Source organism: Pogona vitticeps, chromosome 12 (assembly GCF_051106095.1).
Source record: "Pogona vitticeps strain Pit_001003342236 chromosome 12, PviZW2.1, whole genome shotgun sequence".
Lineage (NCBI taxonomy): Eukaryota > Metazoa > Chordata > Lepidosauria > Squamata > Agamidae > Pogona > Pogona vitticeps.
The window spans coordinates 24,603,226-24,616,665 of NC_135794.1; the positions used below are offsets into that span (position 1 = coordinate 24,603,226).

At 42.5% G+C, this 13,440-nt stretch overlaps 1 protein-coding gene across 4 annotated transcripts in view; it reads left to right on the forward strand.

Moving 5' to 3' along the window:
* The window catches only part of FBN1 (fibrillin 1), a 146,038-nt gene that overhangs the window by 41,647 nt on the left and 90,951 nt on the right, over positions 1-13,440 (forward strand). For 3 of the 4 annotated variants that reach the window (XR_013538980.1, XM_072982080.2, XM_072982083.2), the window contains one exon: positions 11,882-12,079. Coding sequence is in view for 3 of the 4 variants with exons in the window: in XM_072982080.2 (XP_072838181.2) it covers positions 11,882-12,079 (198 nt within the window). In the remaining variant the exon portion in view is untranslated. Of the gene's footprint in view, positions 1-170; positions 718-11,881; positions 12,080-13,440 lie in introns of those variants that run through there. The other variant, XM_072982084.2, reaches the window with a different exon arrangement.

Below are 13,440 nucleotides of genomic sequence, written 5' to 3' on the forward strand. Positions count from 1 at the left end.
TCTGGTGGCACGTCAGAGATACTAAATCTGATAGTACTGTTCCACCATTTGTTAGACTTATATGGACCTGGAAACAAAGTGAGCCAAAAACACAAGGTCAGGATTATATCCTGGCTTCTTTACTTCAGGAATTGCTTTGTGGCTTCATTGCTTCGAAATACATCAGGAGAAAACGTTTCCTTCCTTCCTTCCTTCAAATAAATAAACAAGTATTATATTAAAATCAATAATTGAAGTCAATAGTAAAAACACATCAAAAGCCACAGAGCACAGCAATCCATTGCATTTGAAGTGGTCTGTTGAGAGAGATGAAGCATCTGTGCCCCCAAACTGTTTTAGATTATTAGCTAATAAGGTACCTGCATCCCTTTTATTATCTCAGAGAAGGTTCCCGTGCTGAGCTGTGGTCCTGCGTGCCTTTTGCTTCGTATCAGGGATGTCGCCTTAACAAAATATGGACACCAATGAATGGGGTGAAACAGGTGCTGCTGTCCAAGAGGTTTATAAAAGAGGTCTTCCTATAACAGCTTTAGAGTCTGTTATCACGCCTATAGCAAAACAGCCACGGGTAGGTTTCTCTTGGTTTCAAGGCTCTGCGTTGTGGCTGGGATGTGAGCCATGAGTTTGCTTTCGAATGTTTCCTACTCTTCTGTCTTCGCTTGATTACAGTAAGCTGTGTAACAGAGGGTGGAGGCCTTTGGTTCATGTCCAAAAGAAGTGAGTAATAATTGACCTAATGTACAGAGCATATGAATAAACTATTCTTTGGGTAAGAAATTCATGTTTTACAGGGTGTGCTACGGTTCACTTCCCTTTCTTTCTTTCTTTCTTTCTTTCTTTCTTTCTTTCTTTCTTTCTTTCTTTCTTTCTTTCTTTCTTTCTTTCTTTCTTTCTTTCTTTCTTTCTTTCTTTCTTTCTTTCTTTCTTTCTTTCTTTCTTTCTTTCTTTCTTTCACTCACATCTTCCCAAAGCTTTCAAAATGCTCAGCTGCTCTGTTAAACTGCTAATTCAACAAAAGACTCAAAAGCAAAGAATGTATGAGATAAAATGCTTTGAGATGAATCCAATTACTGTACTGGGAAAAGGGAATTTAAAAAAAAAATCCCGTCTTGAAGCAGCTGTTTGGAATTTTTTAGTGAAATAATAGTGTCTGCGTTTGTAAATACTTCATACCAGATGCAAATTACAGAACATTTTGCTTCGTGAAATTGATGAGAAGAGGTTGCAAAGTTTCAGATCGTTCCCCGAGATAGACTAGGTGCTATGATTTCCTACAAGCACAAAACTTCTTTTTTTTCTCCACAGCTGGTCTCCTGATTAGGCTCATGTCTTCACCTCTGCATTCACACGGGTTCTGGTATCACTGCCTGAAATATTCCATTTTATAAGCAAATCATTCATTATCTGAGAATTCAGGGAAATGACCATGTGTCCTGCATTCCACTTTAGAAATATAATTGAATACTACTTAAGAATCAGTTGTTGTTCAGCAGAATATCCAGGCTACAAATTGCAGCTGAAATGTCTTGGTAATCCCAAGACATCTTCCCACCTCTGGAAGCGCCAACCATGGTTCACCCTTAATTTTCCCAGCTACCTAAAGTGTGCCCGGTGCATACACTCATAGCCCCCCTAAGGATGACTGACTCTACGTGCTTAAAAAATCAGGATATCCACAGCTAAAGCATGACTGACAGATGGCTTGCTATTTTATTTTATACCTTGACTTTCACCCAAGTAGGCGATCAAAGACAGATTACAAATGTGTTTGTGTGTGTCTGTGTGATGGAAACTCACTGCTGTATGCCAACCATTTGTGTAGAAGCCATCTCACTTGCGATTGCAGCCTGTTGATTTATGCAAGCAAGCCTTGAGACCCTGTCCTGGATCAAAGGTGGGACACATATCAGATCCGTTTCTTTAAATAGATGTATATCTCACAACACGGCCCTAAAAACAACCGCCAAAGCAGCATAAGGCAAAAGCAAACATCACAAATGAATAATGAAGATCACGTTGGAACAGTGAGAAAGTAAAGATTTCGCATTTTGCCAACTCATAACTATCAAAATGGATATGTACGTATCAATGGAACTGTGGCTAATTATTTTTTAAAGTAGCTTCCTGATCTCTGAGCTGGACCTGTATTGGTTCCAGAAGACAGTTTAACTTGTGAATCAATTTACATCCCTCCACACATTAAGCAGCGTTTCTCCAGAAGAGTATTTCTTGGCACACACTTTGGAAATCTCAGGATTAAGGTTTCCAATATGAGTCTCTCCAGAGGCTTTTAAAGCCTCCAGCCTCTCTGTCTAAGAACTCCACACACAGCCCCTTCTTTCTGTAATATTTGATATTACAGTATATATGGCAATTCTAACCACAGTTATAGTTTCAAATAGCTTACGACTGATGGCATGGTTGCCATGCGACCGGATGGTGGAGGCTGCTTTTTTAACGCACTGCATTCACAACAGCTTAAATGTCACATCCTTTTCTTATTTGGTACAATAAAAACAACAGAGGTACTTAATTCACCAACATGCTGTGTTCCCAGTGTCTCTCGTTTTCCCTTTCCTTGCAAGCATAAGTTTGGGAAAACAGCGCAGTGTTGTAACGAAAGGAAAATGGAACAGTCCGGTCATTGGGAGATGTGAGTGATGTGGGATCTGCTACATTTCCTTGTCCTGCTTTTCATTATCTTTAGTTATTAATGCTGGAATAACAAGAGGAGGGATCTCCTCCACCCAAGAGGAGGAAGAGGGGAAAGACTCATGAGAGGATTCAGGCCTCTTTGTCAGGAAGACGGGGTGGGCAGTAAGCGCCCTGCTTCATGATGGTTGCACGCTGGTCTCTGTTCAGTTGTCTCAGTCAGTAGGATGCTGGCGTGGACATTACGAAGGGCAGTTGCCTTACATTAGGCAGCTGCTGGAGGTGTTCCAGAGAAAACGGGGCCCCTCTCGGTCTGATCTGCTTTGCTTCGGGTTCCTGTGTGGAGCAAGGGGATTTATTTATTTATTTGATTTATACCCCGCCTATCTGAACTACCAGACCACTCTAGGCGGCTTGATGTCCTGTGAGGGCCCTTTTCCACTCCAGGATCCTACAGGTATTTCTTGCTCCTTTTCCTGATGGGGAGCAAGTGTACAGAGGTCTGGCCATCTTCCTTGGGAACTTTCCTCTAGATCCCAAACTGTCTCTGTGTGTGTGTGTGTGTGTGTGTGTGTGTGTTGGGGGGGGCACCCTCAAAGAGGATGGGGGCCAAAATACAGCACAGGTCCCCACCTTGTGCCTTGAAAGACACAGAGAGAATTTTTGGTTTACAAAAAAGATAGTTTAAAAAAAAAACTTCTAGGGGACATCCGCAGGCTGTAATTTTGCTCACATCTGGTTTAGTGAAACAACACGTTGCCATGGCAACGTTGAGCTTCCTCACTCCTTATCTACCTCCCCCCTCCCTCCCAGGCTGGCTTTTGGGGCCACGACTCAAGGGGGGGGCAGTCTTGTGGCTGCTAATTGGGAAAAGATCAGGCATGGACTTTCCCCGCAGGACTCCTTCAAGGTGGCTGCCCTCCTCCTTCCAATCTCCTGATCTCTGCGTTCCGGGTGCTGTTCTTCTCTCTGTGGCCCCCAAAAGCAGCATTAATGTCTCCTTCCAGAACCCCTCAGTTGCGAATGAATGTCCCACCATACGTTGGCTGCTCCTGAGCCTGGTTGTGGCATCGTCAGTGTCATCCAGCGCACTTTAGCTAATGAGAGGCTAAAATGAAATCCACAGTGAAACTGATGTCCAAGAGAGAATTCAGTTCTGGTTCTGTTCAAGGAGGATGCTGCTCACGCCCAAATCAGAAGGACTAATTGTCTGTTTACTTTCTTGAAACAAACAAACAAACAAAAGTGGCTGCAGAGAAACAGCGCCTCCTGGCCTCGGTGCTTCTTTTGCATCGTACGCCCAGGTTCGGGTACCTCTCCCCGTCTGCAAAAGTGCACGTGGGGGAGCCCAGTGAGTTGGAAAACTAATTAGGCTATCTAATTATTTTCACCTGAGCTCTTGCGAGGAATTCGCTCTGTTGCTGACACGGTGTCTTATGCGGCACAAAACATTCCAGAGGAATAATTCTCAAAGATTTGATGAAAAATTGACAGGCGACGGGTGCACTGGAACATAGGATGGGGAGTATGTGTGTTGTGCATGCATTCATGCATGCATGTGTGTGTGTGTGTGTGAGAGAGAGAGAGAGAGAGAGAGAGATTTTAGTAGGAGAAAGGGTTTCATGATTGCAATGGCCTTATTAATCAGCAGCAAGTAGAGGTTATGGATAAACACAGCCTAATTGCTTTTGCAACAAACCCAAGCAGACGCTGGTGAGTTTTTTCCTTTTGGCATCTTGCGGCAAATGGTAATTTATCATGCCTTGTAATTTTAGTAGTGCTAACCATTTGTTAGTTCTAGCTCATCAGATTTTTCTTTAATTCTGATAATATGGGAGCGGCTAGCCAGGGGTGATGCTCCTTAATTGGACTAAACAGCCATGCCTTTCATGTACAGTAGTTTAGAAAGCTGAAAGATTTTTTTTACCCCTTATTTTAGCTCACTAATCCTTAAAACAACATTGCAAAGTAGATCAACTGGAGTGGTCGGACCCACAGGTAAAGCTCAGCCAGGTGTTAGCGCTGTGAGCACTAGGTGGAAGCACTAGGAGATCTCCTGATGCATTTGTGTTGTCTTTCACTTGGGCCTCTGGTACCCAGTAGCATCTGAATCCTAGAAATTATTTGGGATACAAACGCGGAGTTCAATATCCATGGACAGTTGAGTGTACTGTATATCAGATAATTACCCTGTTCCAGTTACCTAAAAGTTAGACAGGGAGGGCAGAAATAAGGTCATTTAGGTATGTGGATTTTGTAATGCATCAAAAACTACAATAATTTTTATTTATTTTTATTTTTTAAATTCATACCCCACCCATCTAGACCAAAGCCTAACCCTTTAGTAAAACAAAAGCGAAACCTGCTTCCACTGAAACCTGTCCGAATCTCTGTACGCATGTGATGGATGTTTAAGCTGTGTGATAGCTTTCCTTGAACAGCTTCATTAGTTCCAGATGTTGTACATATTTATGCTGATACACTAAAATTATTGTCATGGCAACCAGTCTGTCTCTCTTTTTTAATCACCTTTCAATGGAATGACATGTGTGTAGTTTTGAGGCGAACAAGGAGCCTGGATTTCGATTTTTCCACTGGGCGCTGTCCAAAATGTCGTTTGGAAATCCTAATGTAAAGGAACTCCATGTACTGTGTTGGCCCCACTGTTGGGGGGTATGCTTGGATAATTTGGAAGCGTCCAGCGAGGAGCCGAATCTTCCAAACCCGGCTCTGTGTTTTCCTGCCATTCTGGTTCACCTGCAGCTCAGAAGGCCAGCATTTTGAACTGGATGATACCACAGATCGGTGCCCTGTCAGCTTGCAGGATAGATGGAGAAGGCAGAAGGGAACGGACCAGTTTTCAGCATGGAGAAAGGAACCTACAGAAATGTTGACGTAATGAGTCCATTCAATAGGCCTCGTCTAACTTGGAATAAAACTTTGGTTTATCCTCTTCTATATTGCTCTACTGCCAATTTACCGCCTTTTACTGTTTTGTGCCTTAGTCAAACATTCCCTGTAGCTATGTTTTTATTTTTAAAATGTTGTTAAAATTAAAAAAATATCCCTTAATCTCCCCCAGATCAACCCCACAAAGCAGAATTTTATAAATGATAGGTAAATGTTGTTCATCATTTCACTAAAAAACGTAGTACTGTTATACAGTAATTTTAAAGAAAGTAAGGTCATTGCATTGCCGAAGTCGTGTGTTACAGGTAGCGTTGCTACTAGTTCTTCTTTCCAACAAAGTTTTCTCCTTCTGTTTAGGCTGTTTCACTTGTTGTGTTACTTGTATGGGAAGAGAGCGAAGCTTTTTCACATAGATGAGTTTCTCTCCCTGAGAATGTTGGCTGCATCAAGCGTGTTGCATTCTGATCTCACTGACACAGGGATAAAGCCCACAACCCGTTGGTTCTGCCAATGGAGTTGATTTCAAACTTTGGCCCTGTTGCAAGACTGCTTATAAATTAGGGCATGCTATCTCCCCAGAGCTTCTCTGGGATAAGTCCGGATGGTGGTGCCTGATGCTGACTGTTTAATCTATGTTAATCTACGTTTACATTTTTTTTCAAATGTTTTTTTCCTCCCAGAGAGTTTTTAGAAGGTGAGCAGAAAAGCAATCATGGCAGAGAGGTCCACCCCTTGCCAGCTTTGACCTCTTAAAACGGAAAAAGTACACTGCTTGTCACTGAACAGAGTAAGAATATTTAGGATTAACCCACCACAATGTTTGAAAGTAGATTTAAGTTTACAGTTGGGAGTCTGTGGACTTGGGGCTCAAAATGTGTGGGTGGGCAGGATTTAAAAAAAAAAAACCAGGATGAAACTTCTAAAGGGAAAAATTTTTATTTATCTATCTATCTATCTATCTATCTATCTATCTATCTATCTATCTATCTATCTATCTATCTATCTATCTATCTATCTATCTATCTATCTATCTATCTATCTATCTATCTATCTATCTATCTATCTATCTATCTATCTATCTATCTATCTATCTATCTATCTATCTATCTATCTATCTATCTATCTATCTATTTATTTATTTATTTATTTATTGGATTTCTGTCCCACCCATCTAGACCAAACGTCTACTCTGATGCTCCTTTAAAGTGTAAAAATCATTGCATCCTTCCCAAAATAGTCTGCAAGCTTTTCCAAATGCTTGCCCCCTTCTATCGTTTACCCAAATATTCCCATTGTTTTCCTGTAAATTAGATGGGTCTGCTTTGGCAGAGAGGTGACCCCCGTCTTCAGAATCCTAAATTTGCTGGTTTTATTTTGTAAAGCTGCGCACAGAGATAGGGCTGCAAGTGACTGAAATGTTGTGAGTTCATGATGGTGAATCCTGTGTTAACAGAATTGTCAAGATGAATAGATGGAAGTGTGTCTCTCTGGGAGGTGGTCGCATGCATATCCAAACATACCCATTTAACTTTCTTGTTTATGGCTTTTGTTCAGAGCTGAAAAGAGAAAAGAAGGAACGACATTGAGTCTATGGACTGCTCATTCTTGCAATTGGGAATAATGGATAGGAGAGCCATCTTTTCTGTTATGGGCTTAGTTTTGTGTGTTGGATTTGAGTGTGCATAATAAATCACTCCAGAAACAATTCTTGAACATTACTTTCTTTTTTTATTATTATTATTACTTTCCAGCTGCAGGAATAAAAAACTGGGTCAACTGCAAGAACAAAATAATTTTTTAGGAAAGATGAAAATCTTTTTGTCTTGAACAAGGATTTTCAAATACTTTTCAAATGTGTTAACAGGAGGCCAGGTCCTGATTCAGAGGGGCTCCTGGACCTTCCAGAGTTGTTTGGCAGGGGTCGGGTCGGAAGATGTGTCTCCTGTCATTGTTTAATCTGTAGTGGGCGGGCGGGTGGGGGGAAGAGCCATATTGGCTGAAAAACTCACATGTGGCAAAGTCAAAGGAATCTCAACCAAGTCTGGATTATCAGCACCCCTAGGCAGCCAAAGAATGCATTTGACATGAATTATGGCTGGTAAAAAAAAGGAAGTTAGGACTGGCTTGTACAGTTTGTGATTTTCCAGCTCAAATGCAGAGCAGACCGCAGACTTTGCATGGCAACCCACCAAATTCTCCAACGAAACCTCTTGTTTTGCCAGCTGCCAGGGACAGCAGGACCCGGGGCGAGGGCTGGAGAGGGCTGTTGTGAAGGACCTGGCAGGACCTGGACTGTACATGCCTGTGGAGTTGCGCTCAGCTTAGAGCGGGTCACAGGTTGCACAGACCTGAGTGAGGATAATGATTTCCAAATGGTGAATCAGGAGTTTGGACTCCTGTGTGCAAGTTTTTTCCAGGCTCTGAAGGAGGAGATGATGGTGCACCAAAGGATTACTGGCCAGTTTAGGAGGCAGTCCTGCGAAAAGGCAGTTCTGTTCATTAGCCTTGTTGGGGGAGCGTTGAGGAACCAACCAACGTTGGGTTAGTTAGGCTTAGAAACAGGTTAAAAAATAAGCGGGTAAATGCAATCTTGTACCGTGACCAGTGTTTGAGGAATCCTAGTAGGTCTCCGAGGGAGTCATTTAACTGTCTCGTTTGATGACACTTGCTCATTGCTTTTGTGCCTAGTGGACTTTAACTGCACAAAGAATAAGACTGAAACTTAGAAAGATGATAGCCGTCTCCCTGGATTTCTCTGAGTGAGAAATTGGTGGTGGACAAAAAGTCTGGAAGCCAACGGCATGCTGTCTGACTCCGGAAATGTAGTGTCCAGTGTTGGCTTCAGACTGCCACAGTTTCCCCTGTGCGTCCATGGGCCGTGTTTAGAATTCAGCATCAGCTTTATGCATGCACAAGTGGCCCTTTTGGTCAAAACCTGTGGAAACCAGGACATCTGATTGAAGGGCATGAAGGAGACTCTGCTTCAGATCCTTCCTTTGCGCCGAATTCAGGGATCAGCTTTGTTAAACCCTAGGTGGAATAAGGTCTGCATCAATGGAAACAGAAATATTCTGATCCGCTCTTGGAAAACAGCAAGAACATATGGGAGAAAGAATGCACAATTTTTTCACACCAAATTTGCAGCTTGGAGTACTTTTTTTATATGCTTGGGGTTGGGTGGTTGTTGTTTTTTTGGTCCAGTGGTGTTGAAGGCTTGAATGTTGAGATTTTTCTGTATGAATTGCCATTGGCTATTTCAGCATCCTAAGGAAGTGAAAATTAACGGCATTGCTTTGTTTAATGTACTGACAGATAATTGTAGGAAGCACTGTTTGCAAAAGGGCCGGAGTTCTGATGGGCTGCTGCGTAGCTGAACCTAATTGATTCCATGCAGGAAGTGTGTAATGCTGGGAAGGGTCACAAGGATTGGATTTATCTTGCCAGGAGTGTTTAGGAAGGAAGACCCAATTAGGTATATATAAATTCTAGTTTCCTTTTAACTGCCTTACATCGGCCAGTCCTCCCTCGCTGTTCCTGATGCCTAAAGATGACCCTCAGGAACTCAGAAGTGACACCTAAGCGCATACTATTAAAGAACAGAAGATTAGGGCAAACACACACTCAGGTCTTTTAGTTGTTTTGAGGTGTTGCAAAACCTATATTTCTTCTGCGACTTTTCTTAATTGGCCTGGAAATCATAGCTTTAATTTCTCTTACTTATTTTTCCCACCTTCTTGTTCTTCTTTGCATCTCAGAGGAAGGTTAATTTCTGCGTTGCTAACTTGAAACTTGTCACACCTCTGCCCTTATGGGTATTTTGTTATGCAAATGTGTTGGCTGTCATTTGGAGATTCGGGAGTGCAAACAGCTATGAAGAATGTGCCATATTTCTAGAAGTATGATGGTTCTTTGCTCTGCCAACGGTTGGGAATGCAGCACAGTGAATTTATTAGTTTTTATTAATCCTTTTAGAGCTGCAAGCATTAACCGGCTTAAAGAGCAATCCTAAAGATCGTTACTAGGACATTTTTATCACTCAAACCATTCCATGTATCAATGTGGGAGGGTCATTGTTCATTAGGGCTGTGCCTAATTTAATTTTTAAACACTGCCAACGGTCTGAAGTTCAGCAATCTTTCCCAGTGACTTTCTCTGCTCTCTGCAGTTAATGTGAAAAATACTTCTTCAGTCTGTAATGTTGAGACTCTTATGTGCATCACCAATCTATTTTGATAAATTTTAAGACTTGTAGCAGTAAATAACATGAAATGGTTTTTGTGAATATTTTGTTCCGATGTGGACCGCCGATCGTTGTAATTAGTTCAGGTGGGCATAATGCACTTAGATGAGAACTACATGTATGCATATCCACGTGGTGTAACTCAATGGGACTGGTGTGGTCACTCCAAAATCTGTGGGAATTTTTGGATTCTAGAATCCTGGATCAAGTGGGCATGATAAGTGTACTGTAAATTAAAAAGTACAGATATGTATAAGTGGCCTTCCCATTAAAACAGTCTACTCCCACTTCCTCTTTTATTGACAGAAGGGAAACCCATTGCCTTAAAGCACACTGCAGTCACAGAGAATTCATGCCAACATTATAACAGATCCATGGTTGTGAACTCCATGGGTCAAACTACACATTACAGAGAGCTCGACATTAGAAAAAGCAGCTGCTTAAGAGCTGAAAGACATTTGAGTGTCAGAGTAGAACCTTTTTCACATTTCTCATTGATTACAAATCAGGTTGCTTCATTTTCTGATTGGTCAGTAGTGAATAAACACTTCAGGTGATTGCAAGACATTTTCAATGTGTGCCTCACAAGGTACGTGTGATGAATAATCTGGCAACCGGATGTGCCCTATAGAGTTCAAAGAGGCAACCATGTTAGCCTGTTTTAGGGCATATTCTAAAAACAAAAAGCCTTTAAGGCCAACAGATTTATTTTGGGATGAGCTTTTGTATATCTGCGAATATGTCTGGGTGGAAAGATCACACCAAAATAAATCTGCTGATTCCCAAAAGCATCACCATGCTTTGTTTTTTTTTTTCCTTCATGATATGTCTGTCAAGCCGATGTTACTGTCAAAGAGGTAGGTTTCGCTCAGTGTCCTTTGTGGCAACAGACTAGAATTTGGGACCTGAAGATTCGAGAGAAGAACCTTCGTCCTTTGGCTTTCACATCCCGAATCAGGGAAAACTTTTAGGACAGACCCTTTATTTCTCAAACCCTTCACGTGAGGCACCCGGTGTATATGTGTGTGTGTGTGTGTGTGTGTGTGTGTGTGTGTGTGTGTGTGTGTGTGTGTGTGTGTGTGTGTGTTCGTGCGTGCAAGAGATTGATTTGGAAATTCTACTGTTTTCTTGTTGCTGTGGAGGAACAGAACAAAATACTAGTGGGTATTTTATTAATGTCCCGGTTTAATTTTGTCTCTTGGATAAATAGTTTGTCTTACCATAAACAAACCGAAGTAGACGTGTTCCACATGCTCTCCAATTTAGCTACTAACAAGCGTTCGCCCAGAGCCCCCTGGGTAGGGCTGGTGCCTTGTGCCGTTGACAACGGAGCTGAAATAACTCCTTGGTAAGGTGCAGCCCCAAAGGTCTGCTTTGGTGCCCTGGCAGGGAAAATACTACGCTTGTTCTGCTCCTAACACTTAACTGTTGTGACCTGGAGATATTACTTACTAGGCTAAGCATGTTATACAATGAAGGCGTTCAGTGTCCCGCACACTTGCTTCTAGTGCTTCAGGTCTCCGGGTTCTGGCCAAAGATGGAGAGAACACCTGCGCCCCGCTGGGTTTCCCCCAGGGGAGAGAGGAGGACAAATCTCATGGCTGGAAGTGTGGGTGGAGGAGAGATTTTAATTTTGATTGTATGTCATCACTTTAATGCCCAAGTGCTCACTTTTTCTCTGCTCCCAGCTGGTGCCCAGAATCACAGACTCAAGGTGTTAGGGTATTGCATGCATAGGGGTTTTGGAGGTAGATGAGGAAGCTGACATTGTCTGTTCACTTTCATTTGCATACACACACAACAGTTGCACAAAGGTCCACCTTCTGCAATGCCCTTGACACCCACGGTCCCAGATTTTGGCCTTTGAACCTCAAGGAATGGGAAGCTGCTGACCGGAGAATCCTGCTTGATTCCATACCACTGTATGAGATTAGCAGGGACTGAATTAAAAGCTCTGCTCATCCCATCTGCCTTTGAATGGGGCAGGGTGGAGAAAGTGTATTCTTCATGCTGGTGTCTTGATTCTTGTATATGACTTCATGCCTGTTTTAACACTGACACTTTCTTGTTGTGCTCTAGATTACAGGACAGGCCCATGTTTCACGATGATCACCAACCAGATGTGTCAGGGGCAGCTCAGCGGAATCGTCTGCACGAAAACCCTCTGTTGTGCGACCGTCGGGAGAGCGTGGGGCCACCCCTGTGAGATGTGTCCGGCTCAGCCCCATCCATGCCGCCGGGGTTTCATTCCGAACATACGCACAGGAGCCTGTCAAGGTAGGAAGCGCCAGGAAGCTCCTGAAATTTTGCTAGCAGGCGAATCACGATGGAATTCAAAACTTGCAATCCAAAGCTATGTGTCAGCATCGCACTGAGGAAGATGCAGGGAGGGTGGGTGGGTGGGAGAAATCTCCAATTTATTTCTTCCTCCTTTACTATTTACCTGGAGGAATCTGTAAAACCTGAAAGATATCAGCAGAAAAGTTAATGAATTTCTTCCCGGGGGGGGGGGGGGGAGAGAAGTCCCTGTGCAGAAAAGAAAGTGCGCTAAGAAACAGCGAGTCTGTGATGAAATTTGGAGCTCCAGTTTTCATTCCCAACTAATGTAGATCCATTGCAATCTGATCATTACTAATCTAAGACCCATCGATTGAAATAGCTCTGCTCCAGTTGCACTGAAACTAGGTTTAACACTCCGAGTTTCATTTTACCATTATGGCTTGTTATTATTTGTTTAAAGGAGATCCATATAACAATCTGAAGGTTAGGTTGCTCAAAGCTGCCGGCCCCATATTTTATGCAGTATAGAAATTGAATTGCATTTACATTTGATTTTGAATCGTAACGTCTGCCAAGATGTTGCTTACATTGAGCGTGCCTTAACATTGTGCACTCTTACATTGCTTTTTGGCTTTCATTCTACTACTTCCAGCTGTATAAATTCCTTTATTGTGTAGCTGTCTGGCGGGGAGAAGGGAAAAGTGAGTGAGGGCAACGGTTACACGCTGAACTGGTGTAGATTTTATATTCCCAGGATTGCATCTCTGCAAGAATTTGTTTTAGGCCTTCTCTAAAATTTTGCCTAGTGAGATAACAGTAGTTAGTGGGCCTTGAGGAAACACAGAGTATGAACCTAAGGCTGATTTGGTTAATCCAGAACTCCTGGAGCGAATCTGAGCATTCCCATGTTTTAGAAATTTGGGTTATCATCAAGCAAAACCTAAGCTCTTTCTCATGTCTTTTTAAACAGCTGCAGTACCTCTATAAACTGCCCAGGCTACTTGTATACAATTTATTTGGTCACGTTCTGACCTTCCCGTGTCTGAAATTAGCACAGCCCTCTATCTAAACCGAGTAAACTCCAGTACAGTATTTGGAGAACATTTCCCAATCAAATATTTTACACACACCAACATGTGTTCCACGTTTTGGCTATTTTATAAGGAGGGGATTGTTGAATGATTGTCATTCTGCCTCAAAACACTACAGTGTGGCAACGCTACTGCGAGGATCTGGTTTGGTTTTGGTTTTGGCAAAACCTGATGGGCCACCATCAGATTTAACGTCTTGAAACAAGCGTTCATGTTGGCTGAAAGCACTCAGCTGAAAAGGACGAGTCTTAATTAAAGCCGGCTAAA